At 33.3% G+C, this 24,837-nt stretch overlaps 1 protein-coding gene across 1 annotated transcript in view; it reads left to right on the forward strand.

Annotated features, from left to right (window-relative positions):
* The window catches only part of ubr1 (ubiquitin protein ligase E3 component n-recognin 1), a 79,672-nt gene extending 55,715 nt beyond the window's left edge, over nt 1-23,957 (forward strand). The window contains exons 30-47 of the mRNA XM_021467517.3: nt 1,597-1,799; nt 3,728-3,821; nt 6,569-6,721; nt 8,968-9,065; nt 9,161-9,251; nt 12,232-12,380; nt 13,625-13,680; nt 13,758-13,854; nt 13,935-14,002; nt 14,458-14,605; nt 16,531-16,618; nt 16,687-16,820; nt 17,850-17,958; nt 18,201-18,257; nt 18,349-18,426; nt 19,087-19,257; nt 20,168-20,269; nt 22,516-23,957. Coding sequence (XP_021323192.1) covers nt 1,597-1,799; nt 3,728-3,821; nt 6,569-6,721; nt 8,968-9,065; nt 9,161-9,251; nt 12,232-12,380; nt 13,625-13,680; nt 13,758-13,854; nt 13,935-14,002; nt 14,458-14,605; nt 16,531-16,618; nt 16,687-16,820; nt 17,850-17,958; nt 18,201-18,257; nt 18,349-18,426; nt 19,087-19,257; nt 20,168-20,269; nt 22,516-22,657 — 2,038 coding nt within the window. The 3' untranslated portion in view covers nt 22,658-23,957. The remainder of the gene's footprint in view (nt 1-1,596; nt 1,800-3,727; nt 3,822-6,568; nt 6,722-8,967; nt 9,066-9,160; nt 9,252-12,231; nt 12,381-13,624; nt 13,681-13,757; nt 13,855-13,934; nt 14,003-14,457; nt 14,606-16,530; nt 16,619-16,686; nt 16,821-17,849; nt 17,959-18,200; nt 18,258-18,348; nt 18,427-19,086; nt 19,258-20,167; nt 20,270-22,515) is intronic.
* The last annotated feature ends 880 nt before the right edge of the window (nt 23,958-24,837 follow it).

Here is a 24,837-nt window from a genome sequence, read left to right on the forward strand (position 1 = left end):
AAGAGAAGTTTATTTACACACATAAAAATATAACAAAGAAAACACGATATTAATTCAGAAGGGGGCAAGGCCAAAACAACAAACAAAAACAAGCTAACTCCTAATATAATCTTTTGCTAATCTGAAATAAAAAAAAATAAAAAAAACTAACTACCTTTACTAACATAAACAGGAGAAAACTGATTTCAAACAAAATGGCACCCACCTTAACCCTCAAAATAAACAAATTAACCAGACTCACTTCTCTGGGTGAATTATTAGATGTTAACAAGAAGATCATTGAAAGTAGAAGTCTGACTCCAATAGCTTTGCCACACAGGAGCTATTTAAGTCAAATCAAATCTTTATAGCGCTAACAAACAACAGGTCTGTATGTGGAGAAGCGCTTAGCCACTGCACATTCTAGCCACCACCAACACTGGTTTGAAGTGCAGTTTGGGTTAAATATTCTCTCTCCTCTCCCAACAGCCAATCACTAGAAAGATCCAATGATCGCTACCAGGTGGACACAGTTACCTGCAGGGAGAGAGAAAGAGACAGAGAGAGAGAGAGAAGAAGAACGATACGTCTCAGGACGTAACAATATATAATTTTGCTTTTTTTCTTTTTGCTTTTTAATTTTTTTCTCCCATTTATTCTTTTCACAACGTTACAGAATTTGCTGTCAAATAAATATTAGTTTAGAGGTCATCTAACTGAATTGCTTTTAGTCTGAATTGTTTTTGTTTTAGATTAAATATAATAATATTTTGTTGATTAAAGATTAAAATACTTCATTATGCTTTTTCTTTTTCACTTTTTAGTTTTTTAGTTCTCTTTCCTTTGAGCTCTTAAGAATTGTTTTTTTTTTCTTTTACAAACTAATAAATACATATTCTTTTTCTCTTTAGATTTTTCATTTTATTTACACTGTTTTCTTTTGCTCTTTACCTTACAAAACATTTTCTTTTACACTTGTTTTCACATTCTCATGTTTACATTTTTACTTTAATTCAGCCTTTTTTCTTTATAATGTATAACCGCTGGTTACCTATGTTTTTATGTACAGTACTGCCGACCCTATACACAGCTCCTTAACATTTTTCATTTTGACAGTAATTTAACAATATTAATTGTGAAAAACACTATACAAATAAACCTGAATTGAATTGAAGTGCTTTATTCTTTTTTTTTCTTTTATATTTAACATATAACATCTATTTCAGGGATCACCAAGCTTGTTCCTGGAGGTCTGGTGTCCTGCAGATTTTATCTCCAACCATATTCAAACACACCTGAACAAGCTAATCATGGTCTTACTAGGTATACTTGAAACACCCAGGCAGGTGTGTTGAGGCAAGCTGGAGCTAAATCCTGCAATGCACCGGACCTCCAGGAGCGAGATTGGTGACCCCTGATCTATTATATTTAATTATAACAAAAGTGAAAAAAGTAGTTTTTATACTTTCACTTTTCATTCTTTTGCTTTCTCTTTGTCCTTTTTATTGAAGGTCATCACTCTGTCTTTAATAAAATGCACATTCAATTTATTTATGCATTAGCGGTTATTTAATTGTGTATTGAATGTCTGTGTGTTTTTGTTGTGTGTGTGTGCAGCTTTGTGATGGATGTGGATAAGAATCGAGTGGCTGTAGGGCCTCAGCAGGGTGTTTGGTCCCTGGACTGGGAGACTCTTACCTGTATTTTGTGCCAGGAGGAGCAGGAGGTTCAGGCTCAGGCTCCAGCTATGGTGCTCACCGCATGTGTGCAGAGATCCACAGTTCTCACGCAGAGCCGCGGAAAGACCCTGTCCCCCAAAGGTAAAGCACGCTGCACACTTTACATCAGAAGTGAATTTAGTCACATGATACTAAGCAGAAAGTGTTTACATGTATAAATGACCCTGGACCACAAAAACAGCCATGTGTTGCACAGATATATTAGAAGAGTATCAGAATGAGCATTTTTTCTTTGGTTTCCTATGTGTAGGTTCAGTAATTTCACTTTAATGGGAAAGAAAATGTCCTTTTCATTCTCTTTAATACAAAATGATTGGACATAAACATAGGAGGCTGAGAATAAAGGTCATTCATTCATTTATTCATTAATTCATTCATTCATTTTATTTTCGGCTTAGTCCCTTTATTAATCTGGGGTCGCCACAGCGGAATGAACTGCCAACTTATCCAGCACGTTTTTTATGCAGCGGATGCCCATCCAGCCGCAACCCATCTCTGAGAAACATCCACACACACTCCTTCACACTCATACACTTTGGACAATTTAGCCTACCCAATTCACCTGTACCGCATGCCTTTGGACTGTGGGGGAAACCGGAGCACCCAGAGGAAACCCACGCGAACGCAAGGAGAACATGCAAACTCCACAAAGAAATGCCAACTGACCCAGCCGAGGCTCGAACCCAAGACCTTCTTGCTGTGAGGGGACAGCACTACCTACTGCGCCACTGTGTTGATTAAAAAGGTCATTTTAGAAGTAATTTTCAGAAGACATTTAGAGGATTATGCATCTGAACTCTTCATTTGTAGGAAGAGCCAACAATGCATTGTGTTGAATGAGTCAAGATGATATATTTTTTCATTTGTCAAAATAATTAGAATATAATGTACTGTAAATTTATCTAAACGTAAGTTTTGATTGGTAATGTGGCATTTCTAAGAACTTTTTTGCAATATTTCGATTTTGTTAAAAGCTTAGATTTCAGATTTTTAATTAGTTGTATTTCAACTAAACATTGTCCTTATCTTAACAAATGAAAAGCTGGAAAGCTTATTAATTACTTACTTTCTCTCAGAGCCATTTATGTCGAAGTTGATATTTAGCCGCACCATGTGTTTAGTAACATCTCATTTTTGCGAGGTGGGTCGTTAGCCCAACGCTCAACCCCCAACCTTGAAAACCAGGTCATAAACACATGCACAACGGACAACATAGCCTACCCAATTCACCTGTAGTGCATTTATTTGTACTGTAGTGGTAGCATCTGGAGGAAACCCACGCAAACACGGGGAGAACATGCAACCTCCACACAGAAATGCCAAATGACTCAGCCGGGGCTCTAAACAATGACCTTCTTGCTGTGAGGCAGCGCTACCCACTGCGCCACCGTGCAGCCCCTAGCTTTTTATTAAACTTTCAAATTTTTTAATCTCATTTTTTTTAAGTGCCATTATAACTGGTTTGTGGTCCATTGTCACAAATGCTATGTTTAAATATGCAAATGATGCATCATTTAATTCAATATGCACAAAACGTTTCTGAAATTTCATGTTAAAAGTTCTTGTTGATTAATTCTCAGGTTTTTACAGAGCTTTTTATCACTCAATAATTCAGATAATCATTCAGAATCATATATGTTTTTGAAATTAAATGATGCATGAACAGATCTCTCTTTACAAACCTTAAGGATATTTGTAGATATTTGTATATTGTAATCTTGCTTAAAGTGTATATTTATTGTTCAGTAAAGGAGGAAAAAATTCTTCTGAAAAATCTAAACATTTAAAATATGTATTGTAATTGAAATCTCAATAAGAATTTCAAAAGACAAAACATGTTTTCTGCATGTCAGATTATAAAAAAAAAACACTGTGGAAAAAAGCACAAAATCTCAAAAAAAAAAAAAATTTTTGTCTTGTTGCAAAATGAGTCTTTCCTTTATTAAATTGAGCAAATGTTTTGTCTTTTTAAAAAGTTTTTTTTAATGAATCTATTTATTGTTCAACAGTGGACTACTACCCTCTCTTCATGCCCCCTGATCTGGCTGTAGGAACACACACCGGCAGCTGTGGTCATTTCATGCACGCAACCTGCTGGCAAAAGTGAGTTAATGCTTTAATAATTAATTGCATCATTATTAACAATATAGAAGTCCTTTGTTTGTCCCCTTGTTTTTTGTATTTACAGAAAGCTTTTTATTAGAGTCTGTGTTATAAAGTACTAAAATCCATTATACTTACTGTGCTTCTATTCCTCTAAAAATAAATATGATTAAGTTCTGTTACAAGCTCCTTTTTAGAGTTCTTTTTTTCCAGCTTGCTGGCCTAATGGACATTAAATAATTGTTTTAATGTCATGTTTTCCCATTGTAAAAACAAACAAACAAACAAAAACAAAAAAAAAACAATGAAGTCCTAGAGCGACTAATACATTAAACTGCTATATTTTGAACAATATGCAGTACTACATATATAAAAAAATAAAAAAATACACACACACACACACACACACACACACACACACACACACACACACACACACACATACATACATATATATATATATATATATATATATATATATATATATATATATATATATATATATATATATATATATATAGTACAGCATATTGTTCCAAATACAGCAGTTTAATGTATTAGTCGCTCTAGAACTTCAGTGTTTTTTTTTTTTGTAGACAATAATTTGATTAAAAAGTTAACTAAATGCTTTTAGAACTTTTGTCTAACTTTATTTTAAATTATCTTTTACGATTTGTTAATTGTAAACATTCTGTAGTTTATTCTGAGATCACCATGAAGATAGCCTTGATGCTGGTAGACTGGATAAAAAGGAAATGAGTGAATCAATAAATGAATACATACATCAATACAACTTACAGTTGAAGTCAGAATTATTAGCCCTCCTGAGTTATCAGGCCCCTGTGTATATTTTTTCCCAATTTCTGTTTAACACAAAGAAGATTTTTGTAACACATTTCTAAACATAATAGTTTTAATAACTCATTTCTAATGACTGATTTCTTTATTTTTTGCCATGATGACAGTAAATACAATTTTACTACATATTTTTCATGATACTAGCTATATAGCTTATAAGGGGCATATTAAGGCGTCACAAGGTTAATTAGGCAAGTCAGGGTAATGAGGCAAATCATTGTGTAACTTTTGTTTTTATTTTAGACAATCAAAGAAATATTGCATAAGAGTGTTGATAATACTGACCTTAAAAAAATTTAATAAAAATTTAAATCTGCTTTTATTCTAGCAATAATAAAACAAGAAAAAATATTCTAGAAAATGCTGTGGAAAATTCCTGGCTCTGTTAAACATCATTTGAGAAAATTTTGAAAATTTCTCTGTCAATCTTTTGTGCGAGGGAAACTAGCCAAAGCGTTGTGCATATGATTATGTAAATCTGATACCCGGAATTCTTAAAGTTTGGACAGGGTGGTGGAATTTTGTCCCTTTTCAAAACCTAAAATCCAAGGGGAGAAATGCCAGCATGGATCAAGCTCTGTGAGGAAGCGGAGTTAAGTTGGTTTTGTTTTGATATTTCTGACACATTCAGTGATAGACCGATGGCAGTAACTCACACACCTCTTACCCTAAAAAGATCAAAACTGTGTTTCCTACAAAAATACTAAGGAGGTTATGTTTCCCATCGGTCTTTTTTTCTTTTTTCATTTGAAATTATGAATACTGGTCTGTTTAAGCCTTCACCATAGAAGTCATAATAATAGCAGTCATATTTCCATCTATTTCAAGCAACGAATAGTTGAAGTTACATATCAACAGAACAAAACAGAGATGTGATCACAAACTGAGCACTTGCAATCAATAGCGCAGCTGTTTTTCAGTAATTTATAACCCTCGTGCCCATATCGGAGCTACAATTCACTAATGTTTTGGATGTCTGATGTCTGTCTTTTGGAGAATTAGTCATTGGTGATGACTATATAGCTGGTTAGTGTCTGCTTTGTTATTGGTGTCGGATTAATATTTGCTGATAAGGAAAACCTGTTTGTTCACTTTTGCCATTTATACTTTGATTTGCATTTCAATTTAATTTTTTCTTTCATTTAACTGCAAATTAAAATAGAAACTGGATAAAGAGCACACAAACATTCTGACAGTAATAGGTATTGTACATTGTTATGGGTCACTTAAGCTAATATTTCCCCAAATCCATCAATTTCGCCTTTCTGGCTGTTCTTTCTATAAATGAATTGTGTAGAAGCACTGTCCATGTGTGTTTCCTCATCAGTTAGTAACAATATATTTCTTTGCACAATAGTCTATCAGGCTTTTTGGCAAAAAAAAAAAAAGAGAAATCATGGTTCAATTTGTTATTATTCGATTATTTTTTAAATTTCACCTTTCCTGGTGTGCATAACCTAAGATGTTAAATAATCAGCGTATGAAGCGGCTAGGCTCATCTAGCTTAAATTTTGATTATGTTATCTTTTAATCGGTTGCCTATTATGTCATGAGTATACCCCTGTACTGCATACTGCAGTCCTTTTTTGTTTGGCTTTCTCGGATATCTCACCTGTTCGCCAAAAATGACTAATCATATCCCTGGCAATTTCTGACACTGGCGCATACATATTCTAATAGACGTGCCAACCACGAAAGCTTGTAACAACAGTAACTAAGGGGGGCGGGGCTTAGCGAAGGGTCAATTCACAGGAGGGCTAATAACTTTAACTTCAACTGTATACTGCTCTACACATTTCACAAACCTTTAAAATCCCTAACTTGTAAGCTAAAACCAAACAAATCCTGCTGGTCTGTTCACATTCTGTTTGTCTTTGTTCGTGTTGCAGGTATTTTGAAGCAGTTCAGAGCACAACTCGCAATCGCCTGCATGCGGAGCTTATCATAGACCTGGAGAACGGAGAGTACATGTGTCCGCTTTGCAAATCTCTCTGTAACACCGTCATCCCACTAATCCCTGTGGAGCCCAGCAGCCTCAACTAGTATGATGTGTTTATTAACCTTTTTATTTATAGTTTAGAAATACACAATGTTATCAGAGCATCCAATAATTTAGCTTAAAATTTCTTGAAATGTAAACATCGGCATAGGCCTGTTATTTAACATTATTTTGACATGGCTTGCCAATAAAATACTGTGGATTTTGAGCCTGCATTATTTTACCTAACTAAGTTTTTACCTAACTTTTACCTAAATAAGTTGTTTAATCGTTCTTGAAGTTTTTTTTTCTGTATGGTGATTTAGACTTTTAGTTTACGTGTACATTCAGTCCTTTAGCATTTGCTTATATGTTGAGGAGGCATTCAGTGATTCAACAAGAAAAGCCAATACACACAAGAAGCGCTAAATAAACAAAGGAAATGTTAATGCTCTGAGAAATTAGTGCTAGGGCCCTATCATACACCCGGCGCAATGTGGCGCAAGGCGCAATACTCTTTTGCTACTTTTAGCTTGGCGCAGTCATTTTGAGGTGTTGCGCCACGCTGTTCAAATAGCAAATGCATTTGCGCCTAAATGTGCGCCCATAGGCGTTCTGGTCTAAAAAAGCAGGCGTGTTTTGGCGCGTTGCTATTTTGAGAAACTGTAAATAGTCTGATCTTTAGACCAGAACAAAGTCGGTCTGTTGTCTGGCAAAGTGCCCCTGGCTTACACACTACAAACAAGATGCAGAGCAATACGCATATATATATATATATATATATATATATATATATATATATATATATATATATATATATATATATATATATATATATATATATATATATATATATATTATAGGAATATATACAGGATATAAATATAAATGATTAAAATATTACAAAGCATATAAATTTCTAGTCTACATGAAGATTTAAAAACCACTGCCTTACTTTCTTCATCGCGGGATGCTTTTTCAGTTCATTCAATTTGCTTTTGTATAATGTTATTAATTAGCAGTATTATTTATTCTATCCATATTTATATTTGTTTTATTAAAAACAAGCATAGTCATGTCCACCTGTCAAATTTTAGACCATATGGGGCATGGCAGGTGTATTTGGAAATAACTCAGTATTTTGACCACACTTGGTTATCATTGTTTGTTTATTCGTTTGCTAGAAATTAGAACTAAATTTAGAAATAGTTTTTAAACAAATCTTTGCGCTTAACAAACGAAATTAATTATTTATAGGCTAATTGATGTCTGTGCGTAAAGGTTTCCCTATCCACGAGAGCAAAAGCGAAAGTGAACTTACTTTACTTCAAAAAGCGCTTATGGCGTGACGCAGCTGGCTCTTAAAGGGAATGGGAGATGAGACTCTGATTGGTTTATTCTCAAAACACACTTGTAACTCATTAAGAAAATAAACTCAACCCTTTTAAACCATGCGCCATGGCGCAAAGCGGATTTCCCCATCCTTAAATTAGCAAAAATGCGTTCTGACACGCCCTGAAAGCGTTTGCGCCCTGCGTTTTGCGCTCTGTGTGTGTGTGTGTATCCAAACTGATCTTTATTTAGTATTTTATTATTGGATTCAAGTCAGGTGATTGGCCAGGCCATTCTACAGCTTGATTTTCTTTTTCTGACAGCATTTGAGAGTTTCCACTCTGGTATTATCTTCATTATCCTGCTAATTTAGATGCTGGACTAAAGCAACTAATATTAATTTACAATGAAAAAGGGTAGAGGGTTGCTAAAAAACTACTGAGAGTGTGGACTTTAACTGCCTTTCTACAGCTCCCTTTCTTCACGTGTTGAATATTTTTTTCACTATGTCATTTCATTCTATTGCACTTAACTTAATTAGTGACCTAATTAGATTTTTTTCCATATATATATATATATATATATATATATATATATATATATATATATATATATATATATATATATATATATATATATATATATATATATATATATATATTGTTGTTATCAACATGTGGTGAAAATTTCAAGTCAAAAGCACCTTTAGAAATATGTTTTATAGCAAAAATGGTGGCATGTTGAATACTTAATTCCCCCACTGTACCTGTATGTTAATATGCTATTTACCACAGTTTTAAAAAGCTGGAAAAGTGTGAACAGAGACACCCGGAAAATGCTTAAAAAGGGCTTAAACTTGACTTTGGAAAAGGCAACTGGCTTATTGTGTATTGGCGAAATTCCATATTGTGCATTTCTAAAGCAGTTTGTTTTGTTTTTGTTTTCGCTGTGATGTGTTGACACTATTTTGGTTTTCAGTGAAAGTGCTCAGTTGGTTGGTCAACATCTCACTCTTATGCGCTGGATTCAGATCATGTCTTCTCGAATCAGAGGCCTAAAGGCTATGTGGACAGCAGGTGAGAGTAAAAACTGAAAATTGGGCCTAAATCAGTCTCTAAACCTTGCCAACATTTTAATTTGGATTGGTTTGTGTTTGTGTGTGTGTTTGCAGATGGCAGTGATGCAGCAGAGAAAGCAGCAGCACCTTTTGATGAGGGTCAAACCGAATTCAGATCCATTCTTAGTTTTGGAGTTCAAGAGCCGTGAGTTTCTAAAGACACATTTTATATTACAAGTTGTCAATCTGAAATTGACAACTGGTTTTTATATTGTCACCTTAGAATTATAAGGTTCTATCATATTTTTGTCAAAATTGAGTTAGACATATTCTTATTAAATGACATCTTATTTACATTATGGGATGTTTTTAATAAGTTGTTTACATTTTAAGACTTTATTTAAAAAACAAATGTTACACACATACTGTTTGCTATATGGAATGCAAAAACTTTGAAGCTTAATATCTCAAAATCATTCAGAAAGCAGAAAGAACCTTATAATTCCAAGGTGACAATATATTGTTCTGGTTATACAGTGCACAATATGTTTATTAGAGTGTTTTATATTAAGGGTAAATATATAATTAAATAAAAAATTATGTTGTTCATACCATTAAAAATATATTGATTATAATAATTATACAAGTCCTCAAAATATATTTAAATACTTAATATTCCAGATGATAAAACATGATCGAACTAACTAAATATTGAACTAACTAGAAAGCGAGGAAGAAGCACAATTTATATAAACATTAATTAATTGTTTAATTGATCTATCTGTCTGTCTATTGTCTAGATAAAAGTATCAGCTTAATAAAATTATTAAATAATATAAATAAAAATAAAATAATGTAATTGTTGTTTGTTTGATTGTCTTGCTTGTGAAAAACGAAATACAATATACATGAAATAAAAGCATTGATTATGGCTCTTACCATTTGCTTATTTTATCATATATTAGCCTTTCAGTTATTTATCATTTTATTTATTTAGCAGATGCTTTTATAAAGCTCAGTAAATAATTATTTGATAACTTGGTAAAATTTCACTGAAGCTAAAATCTCTCTGTCTATCCACCTTTGCGTCAAATTTATTAATTTTAATTAGTGGTGTAATGGATCACAAATCTCACGGTTCAGATTACGTAGATTTTTTTACTCAGGAATCGGATCATTTTTCGAATCAGCCAAAAAGGGGAGGGGACAAATGTGATTTGCTTTCCATTCCTTACAAAAACAGCACTGCAAGACACTTTTGGTTTTAACAAACAGAACTTAGAATCTGTAATTTTATGAAAAATAAAATGAAGAAATAATCAGCTGTATAAAAATTTATAGTAAAATATTCAGTACTGTGAAAAAAAATCACTGTTACTACTACTGTTGCTGATAATGATAAATGTACAGTTGAAGTCAGAATTATTATCTCCCCTGAATTATTAGCCCCCGTTTATTTTTCCCCCAATTTCTATTTAATGGAGAGAGGATTTTTTAAACATATTTCTAAACATAATAGTTTTAATAACTCATTTCTAATAACGGATTTATTTTATCGGTAACACTTTACAATAAGGTTTATTAGTTAATGCATTTACTAACATGAACTAATCATGAACAACACAGTATTTATTAATCATATTTGAACATTTACTAATGCATTAATAAGATTTAAGTCCATGCTTGTTAACATTAGTTAATGCACCATGAGTTAACAAGAACTAACAATGAACAGCTGTATTTTCATTAACTAACGTTAATTAGCATGAACACATACAGTAGTAAATGTATTGTTCAGTGTTTGTTCATGTCAGTAAATGCATTAATTAACATTAACTAATAAACCTTATTGTAAAGTGTGACCATTTTATCTTTGCAATGATGATAAATAATGAATCATAAAATCATGAAATAATTTTTTACTAGAAAATTTTCAAGACACTGTCATTTGAAGACTTCAGGTTAAGACTAGGTTAAACAGGTTAATTAGGCAGGTTAGGGTAATTAGGCAAGTTATTGTATAATAATGGTTTGTTCTGTAGACTATCAAAAAATATAGCTTAAAGGGGCTAATCATTTTGAACTTAAAATTGTTTTTCTGATTTTTTTTTTTTAATGATAACTGTTTTATTCTGGCCACAATAAAACAAATAAGACTTTCTCCAGTAGAAAAAAATATTATCAGACATACTATGAAACTTTTCTTGCTCTGTTGAACATCGTTTGGGAAATATTAAAAATAAATGAATTAAAAGGGGGGCTAATAATTCTGACTTTAACTGTATAAATCTAACATTATGATTTGTACAGTTCATATTTATTTTTAGTCTCATTTTTAATAAATGATTCAGTTATTCGCTCATAAAACTTTGTTTCAATGCTGATGTATCATTTTTCAAGAACTTTTTCAATGGCCGGTTGTCGCCATCTTTTGGTTAAATAATGTAAATACTGTCTACAACTTTCATTTTTTAGCGCCAAGTTAAATGCATATGACGGGGATTTTAATCAAAACCACTGATGTTTATGGTTAAATCTAAATTATAAACTGTTCTCCCAGTGCTTCTCTGTTATTTGACTGTTTGTAACTTCATAACTAACTCACTGAACTTCATAATTAACTCACCGAACATTAATAAACACAAGCAAATCATCATCATTTATAATTTAGATTGCGTGGGTGTTGAGATGCCGATCAATTAATGATTAATCGTACAGCTTACACTGAATGCATTAATGCAGGCTAAACAATTAGTGATAGAAAACACCTTTACTAACCTAAGGAACCCACCACATCCTGAATAACCCACCACAACTTCTTCCATCATTTTTATATTTTACCAGAAAGCCTAAATGCATTCATACGTGTGAATGACACTAGAGGCGATATCTCTGCGATCCTTACAAATTTTGGCTTAATCTACTAGTAAAAAAAGTATTAATCCTCGGGTCTAGTGTGTTCCTAACCATGGACTATGATCCATATGAATCATCCATCAACTGTCCATTATTTTAATATTTAAAAGATAAAAAACGTTGGCTAAAAATTTATTAAGTAAATTTTTTTTTTCTCTCAGATGTAGAATCAAATAAACAAAAAACATAAAAATTCATTGTGTATGTTATATTAACGCACGAGACATATTCATTGTATCGCTAAATTTCCTGTGAACTTTTGTGATCAGGCCAAAGTTCTCTCGCAGTATCACAGAGATGCTGGTTGTCTGTGCGACCACAGTGCACAGGGTGGGTCTGCAGACTCCTCCGAATGACCTGTGCCCGTTTGTGCCAGCCATGTCGTGGAACACCTGTGCCTACACCATCCAGGCTGTCGGTAATACACACATTCTTCCCTTCAGTCACTGGGTGTCTGTCAGACAATTTTGTTTATGTCCACATGTTCACCAAAATATACTTTACCTAAAAATTAAAATGTACCCATTTAACAATCACTTGACATTATGGGGTTCTGAGCTTGATTGAGTTTCTTTGTAATATTAAACACATATTTTGAAGAATGTTGGAAACTGGTAGCAATAATGATGTTTTTAATTATTTCTGCAATCAGAAAAATACTGTGAATGTCAGTGGCTACCGGCTCTCAGAACATTCTTCAGAATAGCTTCTTTTGTGTGCAACAGATGAAAGAAACTCAGCTTTGTGACAACTGAAGGGTGAATAAATAATGACAAATTAAAAAGAGAAAATGATACATACTGTTTTTATGAATACTGTTTTTACGTGTGTACGTGTGTCCAAGTCCCTGCTCATTTGAGTCGAAGGAAACAAGTCATTTGAATTTAAACTTTATAGTCATTGTTTCCAAAGCAAATATTAGTACTATTTGTTATTTCCTTTTAGCATCTGATAAAGCAGCCGGACCCTGAAACTGTGACACGTAATGTCGTTCTTAAAGTGCCCTCCACTAATGTTGGTACTTTTTCTGTGTACCTGTATATATAAGCATAGCAGCTATGAAAATATATATTTCTTGTTTAGCCTTTGATATTTTGCTCAAAATATTAACAAAAAAATTCTAGTGTCATGTGAATTTATCAAAAAAGCAAATAGCTTTGTTAAATATATGTGTGCAAAAATTATTTGCACCAGTGGAAATTCATATATGCAAAGTCTACACCTGGATGACAAGAAACGTGAAATTATTCAACCACAACTGTCCGTTTCATACAGATAGCATACCAGCTTTGAAACAGGCTACAAACACAGGCTTTGAAACAGTGTGACTATAGAACATTATAATTTGGTGATGTCATTGATCCATGAACATTTCCTGCTCGTAATCAAACTATTTCATAACTTTAACAAGAGGCAGTTCAATCATAACTTCATTTTAAAACAGCTATCATAACATTATTTATCAATATGTGAACCGTTTGAATTCTCAGAAATTAAAAATGTGAAACAGGAAATATATTGGGACCATTGTTTTTGTATACATCTCTCAAAATGGTCTATAGCTAATGATTGTAGTCAAAAGTAACACAACTAAGCTTGACTTCTGCTAAAACTACTAACAGAAATCTTGTCTGATTCTTGTCACAATGTTTCTTTCTTCAGAGAACATGTTGCAGGATGAAGGCAAGGCACTTTTTGGATCCCTTAAGAACAGACAGGTTAGCTTTAGCTCCATTGATACTGATCTGAGTGTGCACCATTTAATATCAGATTAATTTATATTTGTTTTATTCAGCTGTCTGGACTTAAAGCGCTGGTGCAGTTTTCAGCTGCTCAGAGAATGAAGTGCAATCAAGTGGTCATACAGAAGCATTTTGCTGATATGTTAGCAGGTATGTTACATTATAATCAGGGGATGGATATTATTGGTGGATTAGTTGATGTAGTAATTATTCTTGTCATCACTTTCTAGTCCTGGTACCAGTTCCTCATGTAGAAAACACACCATCCATATTAGAAGTGGATTTCTTTCATCTACTGGTGAGTAAATAACGAATGAATGATGTGTAAAGTGATCGTAGATTATTATATTATATTATATTATATTATATTATATTATATTATATTATATTATATTATATTATATTATATTTTGAATCAAAGGCTAAACACATTAAAGCCAAAATAAACAAAATATCTATTTGTTGCAAGTAAATATATTTTATTTATATTTTATTAAATAAAAACATTTACTAATTAAACAAAATACCAAAGTAATGTCTAAATATTTTCACCTGAAACATAATAATAAAATTATTAAAGATCTTTAAAAATGAAATACATGCTAATATGACATGAATATAATACTGAATGATTTCCTTAATATGTTTTGCCTGGTAGACAATACACTAGAAAAGACAGTCCCATAGATTTCCTAATTTAGTATAGAGTGGTTCAGTGTTTCTACTGAACTGTATGTTGGGATGTTCTGTTAGGTGGGTCTGGTTCTGTCCATCCCATCGTTGTATCAGGAAGAAGCTGTAGACCTGCAGCCTTCAGCAGTCAGTACGGCGTACAATCACCTCTACCTGCTGCAGCTCATCACTGTGGGACACATGCTGCAGGTCCTGCTGGCTGCACACGGTAAAAAAAACACACACACACACACACACACACACACACACACACACACACACACACACACACACATACAGAGAGAAATTACAACATGGTAAATTATGCTAACAGAATGTAAAAATATTACTCAAGTGTTACAATACTTTGAGATGCTAGCAATAGTTATGTTAAAAGCATTATCAACATGCTAATTTTGTTTAACATGATTACTGTTGAATAAACATTAATAACCATTTGTTAATTCAGGGTGTTAAAATGCTAATTCTTTATCAAAAAAATTAAACATTTAAATGTCACAGAGATATGGCATTATTGCATATGCAGCACTTACTGGAGGTTGGCTAATAAAGTTAGCAAAATGTTAGCTAATGTTAGTAACTTGTTAGATATTACCCATGCGCTACAACAAGCTATCTGAGCTAATATGTTCATGTCATGCTAACTTTAGAAATGTTAGCATGGTAGCAACATATAATGTTAACACAAAGCTGCATAGTAGATGAAACCTTTTAAAAGAAACGTTTATTAATATAAGCAACATGCTAGGCTTGTGCTAAACATGCTAATAACATGCTACCACCATGTTACCAAATGGTTTAGACACATTAATTCATGTTACCAAATGTTAACTACAAGTTAAAATTGATCTTTTTTTGGCAAATGCAGCATGTATGTTGGTTTGGTACAGTTAGCAACACATTGTTTTATCCTAGCAACATTCTAAAACATGTTATCCTTGCTAAGAAGTGTTCAAACATTTTAACTCTTGGGAACTGATGATACCGGCTTGATCTAAATTATGTTATAAAGTGTAAACAACCTAAAGGCATGTTCGCATTTAGTGTTAAAACATGGTAATGCATATTAACAAAATGTTAAAACATTAGAAACATCTCATCATTATGCTAGAAACAATATATTCACTCTAGCAATGTAATGAACATGCTTACGTCACGTTAACTATTGAAAGATGTTTGTGAAATGTAAACGACATGTTAATTTGTATTAGCAACATATTAAAATGTGATAGTCCTGCGCTATACCAGGTTAGGCATATGTTAGCGGCATGCTAATTTAACATTAGCAATGTGTTAAGCCTTTTCCGTCATGCTAACAACATATAAACATGTTAGCAGCAATTCTAGTAACCTTTCTTTCTTTATTCCTTTATTTTCTTTCTTTCTTTCTTTCTTTTCCATTAAATTCTGTCTTTTCCCTCTTCTTCTTTTTTCATTATTTCTTTTCTTTTTTTTCTTTTCTTTAATTTCTTTCTTTCCTTTGTTCTTTTTTCTTTCCTTCTTTCTGTCTTTTACTTCTTTCTTTTCTTTCTTTATCTTAATTTGTTTCTTTCTTTCCTTGCTTTGTTTTTTCTTCATTTTGTTTAATTTTCTTTCTTTTACTTCTTTCTTTTTTTCATTATTTTCTTTTTTTTCTTTCTTTCATTTTCTTATTTCTTTCCTCCCTTCTTACCTTTCTTTTATTTATTTTCCTTCTTTATTTATTTCATTTGTTTCTTTGTTTGTTTCTTTCCTTTTCTATTTTTCTTTCATTTTTTTTCTTTCTCTTACCTTTCATTTTTTCTCTCTTCTTCCTTCTTCCTTTCATTTTCTTTTATTTTCTTTCTTTTTCTTTTCTCTCTTCTTCCTTCTACTTATTTCTTTCTTTCTTTTCTGTATTTTTTTCTGTATTATCCTTAATTTTTTTTCTTCCTTTCCTTGCTTGTTTTTTTTCTTTTTCATTGTTTTATTTTCTTTCTTTTCTTTTTTTCTTTTTTCCTTAATTTCCTTATTTTTTTCCCTTCTTTCATTTATTTATTTATTTTCTTTCTTTCTTTCTTTCTTTCTTTCTTTCTTTCTTTCTTTCTTTCTTTCTTTTTTTCTTTCACAGTCTTGAGTAATATTGTGTGTAAATGTGTGTGTATGTGTTTGTAGATTGTGCTGTGATGGCAGTGGCAGAAGAGGGCGATGAGGCTCAGGCCGCAGCTGAATTCTTCTCTACTGTGTCTCAGCACACAGACAGGTGATTTTATACACGTGACTTTATCATCTTCCTCTCCGGCTGTGACTGATGGTCTCTGTGCTCCTCAGGATGAAGTCTGGTGTTTTGAGCTTCAGTGTGGAGGGGGTGAAGAGAGGTGTTCTTCCCTTCCTGCGCTGTGCTGCTCTCTTCTTCAACTGCCTTACAGGAGTACCGCCTCCAGATGAGCTGTCCGTGTCTGCAGGTCACTGCACTTCATAGGATGGATTTAAATGGATAGTTTACTTTAAAAAATAAAAATAAAATACTCACTATTTACTCACCCTAATGTGGTTTCAAACATTTATGAATTTCTTTCTGCTAAACACAAAAAATATATATTTTGAAGACGAAAACCTTTAAAGATGAAAACTGTAACCGTTGACTTCCATTGTAGGAATACCAAATACTATGGTTACAGGTTTTCATCTTTCTTCAAATTATCTTCTTTTGTGTTCAGCAGATGCAAGAATCTTTTAAATGAGGAGTTAACGATGAGGGTTTTCAGTTTTCTGGGACAATTCGGTCATCTACGCATTGTTCCAAATTTGTTAAAGTTTTCTTCTGTTGAACACCTAAGAAGATATTTTGAAGAATGCTTGAACCTGGTAGCCATTGACTTTCTTTCTGTCTTTCTTTCTTTCTTTCTTTCTTTCTTTCTTTCTTTCTTTCTTTCTTTCTTTCTTTCTTTCTTTACATTCTTTTTATTCTTTATTTTCCTTAATTTCTTTCTTTCCTTTCTTTGATATATTTTTATTTATTTTCCTTTTTCTTTCATTTACTTCTTTCTTTCCTTTCATTCTTTTTTTCTTCTTTTCTTTTTCTTTTTTTTTCTAAACACCAAAGAAGATATTTTGAAGAATGCTGAAAACCGGTAGCCATTGAATTCCATTGTGTTTTTTTTTTTCTGTTTCCAACATTCTTTAAAATGTATTCTGTGTTTAAAAGAAAAACAGAAAGCCATAACAATGTTAAACCGTTTAAATGTAAAACCATAAGTAATTATGAGTAAAAGAAAAAAAAAATCCCTTTAAAACCTTAAAAATGTCAAATAATGGTAAAATAAATTCTGTTTGGCAATTTAAACAGTATTATATAGTGTGTGCTATTTGCACATGGTATTGTTTATTGCCTGTATGCTAAGCTGCTTTCAAAATGTAGAAATTGTAATTATATGACAGTGAGTAATCAGAGTAAATCTAACTGTTTTAACCACAGTTGTTTGTCTGTGCAGAATTACCTGAAAGCCAGCTGCCTCTGCTGTGTAGTTACCTCTCCCTGCCCTCTAACCTGTTCCAACTGTTTCAAGACCACAGGGATGTCATGACCACCTTAATAAACAGGTACAGTCAGATCTAAATATATAAGAACAATATGATTAATAATAATTGTATTATATTTTTAAATGTTTTAATGTTATTTTATTAACTTTACAATAATTGTAAAATAATACAGATAATAGAATATATATTTTTTATTAAATTGTTCTGGATGGTTTTGTTGATTAAACTTAAACTCAAAGCATAAATTTTATTATACATTAATATGTAATTGCACAATTTGTGTGTGTATTTGTGGGCAACAGGTGGTGTGGGAATACAGCTATATCCAAAGCTCTCAAAGGTGAAATGCACATGATCAGGTCAGAAGAACCCATTTTAAAACTCCGTAATAATAGTAATAACCCCATTTCTTTTTATTAAACAAATACTGTAATTTATTATTTGTTTTAGGTATCCTCGCAAAAGAAACCGGCTCATAGATCTTCCAGAGGACTATAGTGTGCTGCTCAACCAAGCCAGTCACTTTAAGTAAGTTTGTTCGATTAATTAATGATTTATCAAAGTTGCCTTCATCCTCACATATAAGAGGTCTTTGCTTCATTAGAACATCCTGCAAGTTTCAAAACTTCAATCGTATTAATAGTTATAAACAATATATTTTTAATCAAGCTGTAAAAACGACTCATTCAAAGAGAATGCCGACTCAGCATTGCATATCTTACGATGTGGCTATTGCAGATGCAGACATTGCTGTCCACATTGATGCTGAAATGATTTATTGTGCAGCCGTAATATTGATTTTAATATTGTATATGCAACATTGTGCAAAATCAAGGGAGCATTGATGCCGTTTCCAATGCAATAACATTAGCCTATCACAACAGAAATCATTTACTGACAAGCTTTTTAGGACCCGCTCCTTAAAATCAAAGCTTGTCTCTTTTGAGTTGAATTAGAGCTGAAAATATCTTTTCTGCATATATTTATATATTTTTCTTTTTTAGTGTTAAATACACTTTATTAACATTGTAAGTTTACCTCAGAGAACATATTAAAATAATCTTTAAAATGCATATCACTGCTTGTTTTGCGTGAATTACTTCTTTGAGAATGGTCATGGAGGCACATGAAGGTTTCATTCAGTTGAATGTGGAGTTATCTATGATGATCTCCTCTTGCCTTTTGCAGATGTCCAAACTCCTCAGATGACGAGCGAAAACACCCGACTCTGTGTCTGCTCTGTGGGGTGATGTTGTGTGCTCAGAGCTCCTGCTGTCATGAGCAGCTCAACGGCGAGGAAGTGGGCGCCTGTACGGGTCACGCTGCCATCTGTGGGGCTGGAGTGGGACTGTTTCTCAGGTAAGAGAAACCAAAAAAACATTTTCTCCTTATTTGAGTGACAAGATAAAGGAATCTTTAAAAGATCACAAATGTGTTGCATATGTTTATTAAACCTTTGACAATAACAGCTCTACATGTATGGCTTGTTTTTACTGAGTAAAAAAGCAGGATGTCTAGTCTCGTCTTTACATTGACTTAACATGTAAACCACTTGCACTTGATGCTTAATCCGCGTCTAGTGTGAATGCACCATTACATAAATGAATCCTTTTCACAAGACTGTTATGATGTGTTTAACGGTCATCAGAATCCTAAATGCTTTTTTTAATATATTATTTAAAAAAAAAAAACAGATAAACATTTATATATGTATTATATCAAACTAATTACCACTTATCTAAGGTGTTTCTAAAGCAACATGTATGGGGATGAGAGTAAATTTGACGTTATTCTCTCCTCTGGCTGTTGTTATCAGTCTGGCACTATTATTTTTTTCTTTTTCTGAAACTCTTGATAACGCCATTGAGGACTTTTTCTTTTATTATTTCAGCAAGTAGGGTTGTAAAAAATTTAACAACACTCTAAGGTTACCCAACTGTGACTGTCACTTAACAACTTAAAAGAAAAGGGTTGGTGGATTTTTATAAAATACAAATAAATAGGGGAAAAAGTTTGAAAAAGCTGAGTGACAGTATATTGTTAGGAAATTTTTGACATCCCTACACTTCATCGAAAGAACTTTAATGACAGAACAGTGCAGCGAGGTTGTGCTTCTCATGAACTTTCGTTTTCCAAATGCCAAAACACACTCAAAAAGAACTTCATTTGGGCAGATTTTGTTAGAAATTATGCTATTTCAGTTATTATTTCTGATTTCATTTGAAGTTTCCTAAGGTCTTAAATGTGTTGTTTGTGTATTTCTAAACAGGGTTCGAGAGTGTGAGATTGTCTTGATGGCCAGTAAGACACGTGGCAGTCCCTATCCAGCACCCTACTTAGACGACTATGGAGAAACAGACCCTCAGCTTGGGTAATGGTCATTCTGCTTTTGCTTTTGTCCAAAGCAACTTTAAGTTGAGGAGACATTAAGTGATTCATCAAGAAGAGGCAATACACACAGAAAGTGCATTTTTTATATATATATTTATAAACTTTATATATAAAGTCAATTATAAATGTCCTTACTTTGCCTCTTTATTAAATGCATATTCACAGATTTTATTATTGTGTATTATGGGGACAAAAGAGTCAGTGAGGGGCAGATTTCAAAAGGAAGACAGCTCTGGGGAAAAAGTTGTTCCTTAGTCCGCTGGTTTTTGTCCAGGGCAGCCTGAAGCGCCTGCCGGAAGGAAAACAGTCTGTGAGCAAGGTGAGAGGAATCCTTAAGAATACTGCGTGCTCGGCGCAGACAGTGTTTCTTCTGGATGTTCTCTATGGCTGGCAGTGTGGTCCCTGTGATGCGTTGGGCAGTTTTCACCACCCGCTGCAGTGCCTTATGCTCAGCAACAGAGCAGCTTTCATACTGGACTGTGACGCAGTTGGTCAGAATGCTTTCTACTGTGCAGCGGTAGAAGTTTACCAAGACAGCTGATAAAAGCTGGTTCTTCTTAAGTTGCCTTAAGAAAAATAGGCGCTGGTGAGCCTTCGTGACCAGGCTGGAGATGTTGGTGGTCCAGGAAAAGTCCTTTGAGATGTGGGTCCCCAGGAACTTGAAGGATTAGACAGGCGCAACGGCCATCCATTGATGTGGATGGGATCATGTGAGCCTGTTCGTTCCTTCCTGAAGTCCACGATGAGCTCCTTGGTCTTGTTGGTGTTAAGGAGCAGGGGCCTCATGTACGAAGACTTGCGTGGAAATCATATTAAAACATTGCGAATCCCACGCATATTCTTTGTACATCCGAATGAACGTGAAACTGAGCGCAACATGCACGAACGCAAAACTTCTCCCTGCCTCCTCCCCTGTATGAATATGCTAATGAATGTACTTTGGCAAAACCCAACGAAAAAGCAATGGCAAAAGCAAGCAAAAAGAGAAACTTTGAAGAGAATGTGAATGGAAGGTGCTGCTTTCGGGGATAGACCGTAGGAAAACTGTGTTATTTGCAAGTTTGTCCTCCCGAATGAACAACAAAAGAAAAAAATAGAGTGAGGAGAGTTTAGCTGATGCGATTAACACAGTTGGGCCTGAATATCGCACAGTGTGGATTTTAAAAAAGAAATAGTGTGATTTATAGGTGTAAAATGTTGTTGCAACCTTAACAGTCTCAGTGGCGCAGCTCGTAAAACGCATGTTAACATGTTTTGACACGTTTGAGCATGAACTCGGTTCGAATCCAGCGTCTGATGAAATCATTCTGATTCATCCCCGCTACATATCAGATTTTGCCTACTATTTATCATGAGAAATACAAGTAGGAATCATTAATAAGTTTGTGCATCATATTTTATTTGCACATTTATTGAATGGAAATGTTTTTGATTCACGCATGCAAATTCATCTTCAGATGGCGCCTTTATAGCAATGTGCGTGCAGTAGATAGCTCCGATTACATTGGGAAAACAGGCGACCGCTGCAAATTGAGCTTTAATGTTTAGCTGGTCAACTGTATGGTATGGAAACCTTATATACCTGCTAGATGAACCCATCTCATACAGCTGCCATTGCTCAGACACTTTGTAGAGTGCAATTTAACACAACTGCCTCTAGGAGTCGCCAATGGAAATAAAACAAACACGCACAAAAAATGTGCATACGCCAGGCATAAAGCTGCCGTGGAGCTGCGCACATTCTCACATTTATTTCATCGTTAGTAAATCCAAACTTGAGTGATTCTAAGCGTGAAACCTGGCGTATGCAAAGTTTTTGTGCGTACGCAGCATTGATACATGAGGCCCCAGATTATTGTCTGTGCACCAAGTGGCCAAATGCTGTATCTCCTCCCTGTAGGCCATCTCATAATTGTTGATTAGACCAATCACTGTGGTGTCATCTGCAAATTTGATGATGGTGTTGGATCTGTTCATAGGCCTACATTCGATGGTAAAAATGGAGTAGAGGAAGGGGCTCAGCACACAGCCCTGTGGTGCTTGTTAACATTTGTTAATGCACATGAACTAACATTATTTATTCATCTTTGTTAATGTAAAAATTGTCACTGTAAAAAATGCATTACTAAAAGTTTATTCATGTTAGGAAATACATTGACATATGGACCATTATTTTAAAGTGTTACCATCACTTTGAGTAAGCATGTTTGTTTCCTGTTCTTCCAGACGTGGGAATCCTCTCCACTTGTGTCCAGAGCGTTACCGTAAGCTGCTCCACCTTTGGCAGCAACACTGCGTCCTAGAGGAGATCGCCCGCAGTCTGGAGCTCCTCAATGTCATGTTCCCTTTCGAGTGGCAGATGCTCTGAGCAGCGTATCACAATGCATTATGGATAACCATGCTAAACAAACACCTGTGTACTTTCACTTTTGATTTATTCATTCTTCAGGTTGCAGATTCACACATACAGCACATTGTGAGGTTTTGCTTTTGTTTTCAATAGAAAATGCAAATCATTTTATTAACTTCCGCTCCCCTCACTCTGCTTTTTGGCTTTTTCATCTGTGTGAGAAATTTATGCATGTGAATATTATGTTTACTTCTTATTATGCATAGATTCCCTCAACATGAAGAAAAACCTGTATATTCAATAGGTTTTTTTTTTTTTTTTTTTGCAAATTCTGTTCTCAGATGAATCTCACAAACATGTTGGGGTCACATTGTCAAAAGAAAGTCAAAAGAAAGATTCAGATTTTGCATATATTGTTTTGGAGCACTTCATTATTTTCCCCAGTCTCCACTTTTATCAATACAGTAATACTTGACAGTTTTTATTTTTTAATATCTCTGTATTGACAACACTTAAATCAGTAATATTAACATTTATACTAACTGACATTCTCATTAGTATTTTCTGTGTACAAAAACATTCTGATTAAAATTGCAAACAAAATTTATATATATATATATATATATATATATATATATATATATATATATATATATATATATATATATATATATATATATATATATATATAACTGCTATGAAATGATCATTTTTTATTATTATATTATAAAATTATCATTTTATAGCAGTTATTGTACAACACTATACTTACTATAAACAGCAGATAATAGATGTTTTCCCATAACTTTTGCTTTCTATCTGGAATATGACTCTGTTTTGTGAGATTCATTCCTGCTATAATGTCACAGGAAAAATGTATATAAAATAATAATGTATAATTAGATGATGCTATTTTGCTATAAATGTGATTTAATAAAGATACACACACACACACACACACACACACACACACAAACACACAAAAAGTCAATAATCACATGCAACAATGCCTGTCAGCTGAACTCCAGTGTATTTTAATGTCAATATGTATTAAATCGAACAGAAGTGCTTTTGTTGACTGTCAGTCTAAATCCAGAGAGTTTTAGCTCATCATTTCTTCAGTGTGTAAAAGCTTTTCATTTACGCTTACTCACACATAAAATAAACTGCTGAGTGACACCATGACCTTCACTTCACAGTACTGTAAAACCACTGTACTCATTCATTCAGCTGTACGTAAAATATTTATTCTGCTTTTGAACTTTTAATTTCCTAATAATGGGTATTTCTGTCAGATATTAAAAACTCAAACGGGAAATTGCTGCTTCTGTGGTTGTTTTCAGAATAGAAAAAAAAGTAGAAAAAGATGTGTCTGTGGATATATAGAAGGATAGAGAGAAAAACAGACTGACTTTTTTCACTTCTAACACTTAAAGAAGTTTTGAAAAAGTCGGTTTTTGCGAAGTGAACTTGGCTTTTGTGGAACCTTAAAGGTTTATCATTGTAGAAGTAAAAATAGCTTTTTGAAAAAGTATTTTCCCATGCATTGAAATGTGTATTACTATAGATGTCAATGCCCGACATTCTTCAGAATATACAATATATTCTTTCGTTTTCAAAGAATTTCATCAGGGGCCATTTGCACCAGCTGTGCCTAAGTTAAAATGTAGCCTAGTTGTGTCTTAAAGGGACACTAAGTTGCAGCTTACAAGCCAGACCCAAATACATCAGTCCTTTTTGAATAAAAACTCATTTGTAGAAGTTTAATATTAATCTGAATATAAAACAATGATATATATATATATATATATATATATATATATATATATATATATATATATATATATATATATATATATATATATACATATATATATATACGTATAAACAAAACATCTATTATAATGCATCTGTCTCAGTACAAAAAAAGGGAAATCCACTTAAATGTTTATCAGAAAGAATATAAAGTTCAAGTCAGAATTATTAGCCCCCCTATAACTTTTATTTTCTTTTTTAAATATTTCCCAAATGATGTTTAACAGAGCGAGGAATTTTTTACAGTAAGTCTGATAATATTTTTTCTTCTGGAGAAAGTCTTATTTGTTTTATTTCAGCTAGAATAAAAGCAGTTTTTATTTTTTCGATAGTCTACAGAACAAACTATCATTATACTATGACTTGTCTTGCCGAAATACCCT

The sequence above is a fragment of the Danio rerio genome, chromosome 17, assembly GCF_049306965.1.
Source record: "Danio rerio strain Tuebingen ecotype United States chromosome 17, GRCz12tu, whole genome shotgun sequence".
NCBI lineage: Eukaryota > Metazoa > Chordata > Actinopteri > Cypriniformes > Danionidae > Danio > Danio rerio.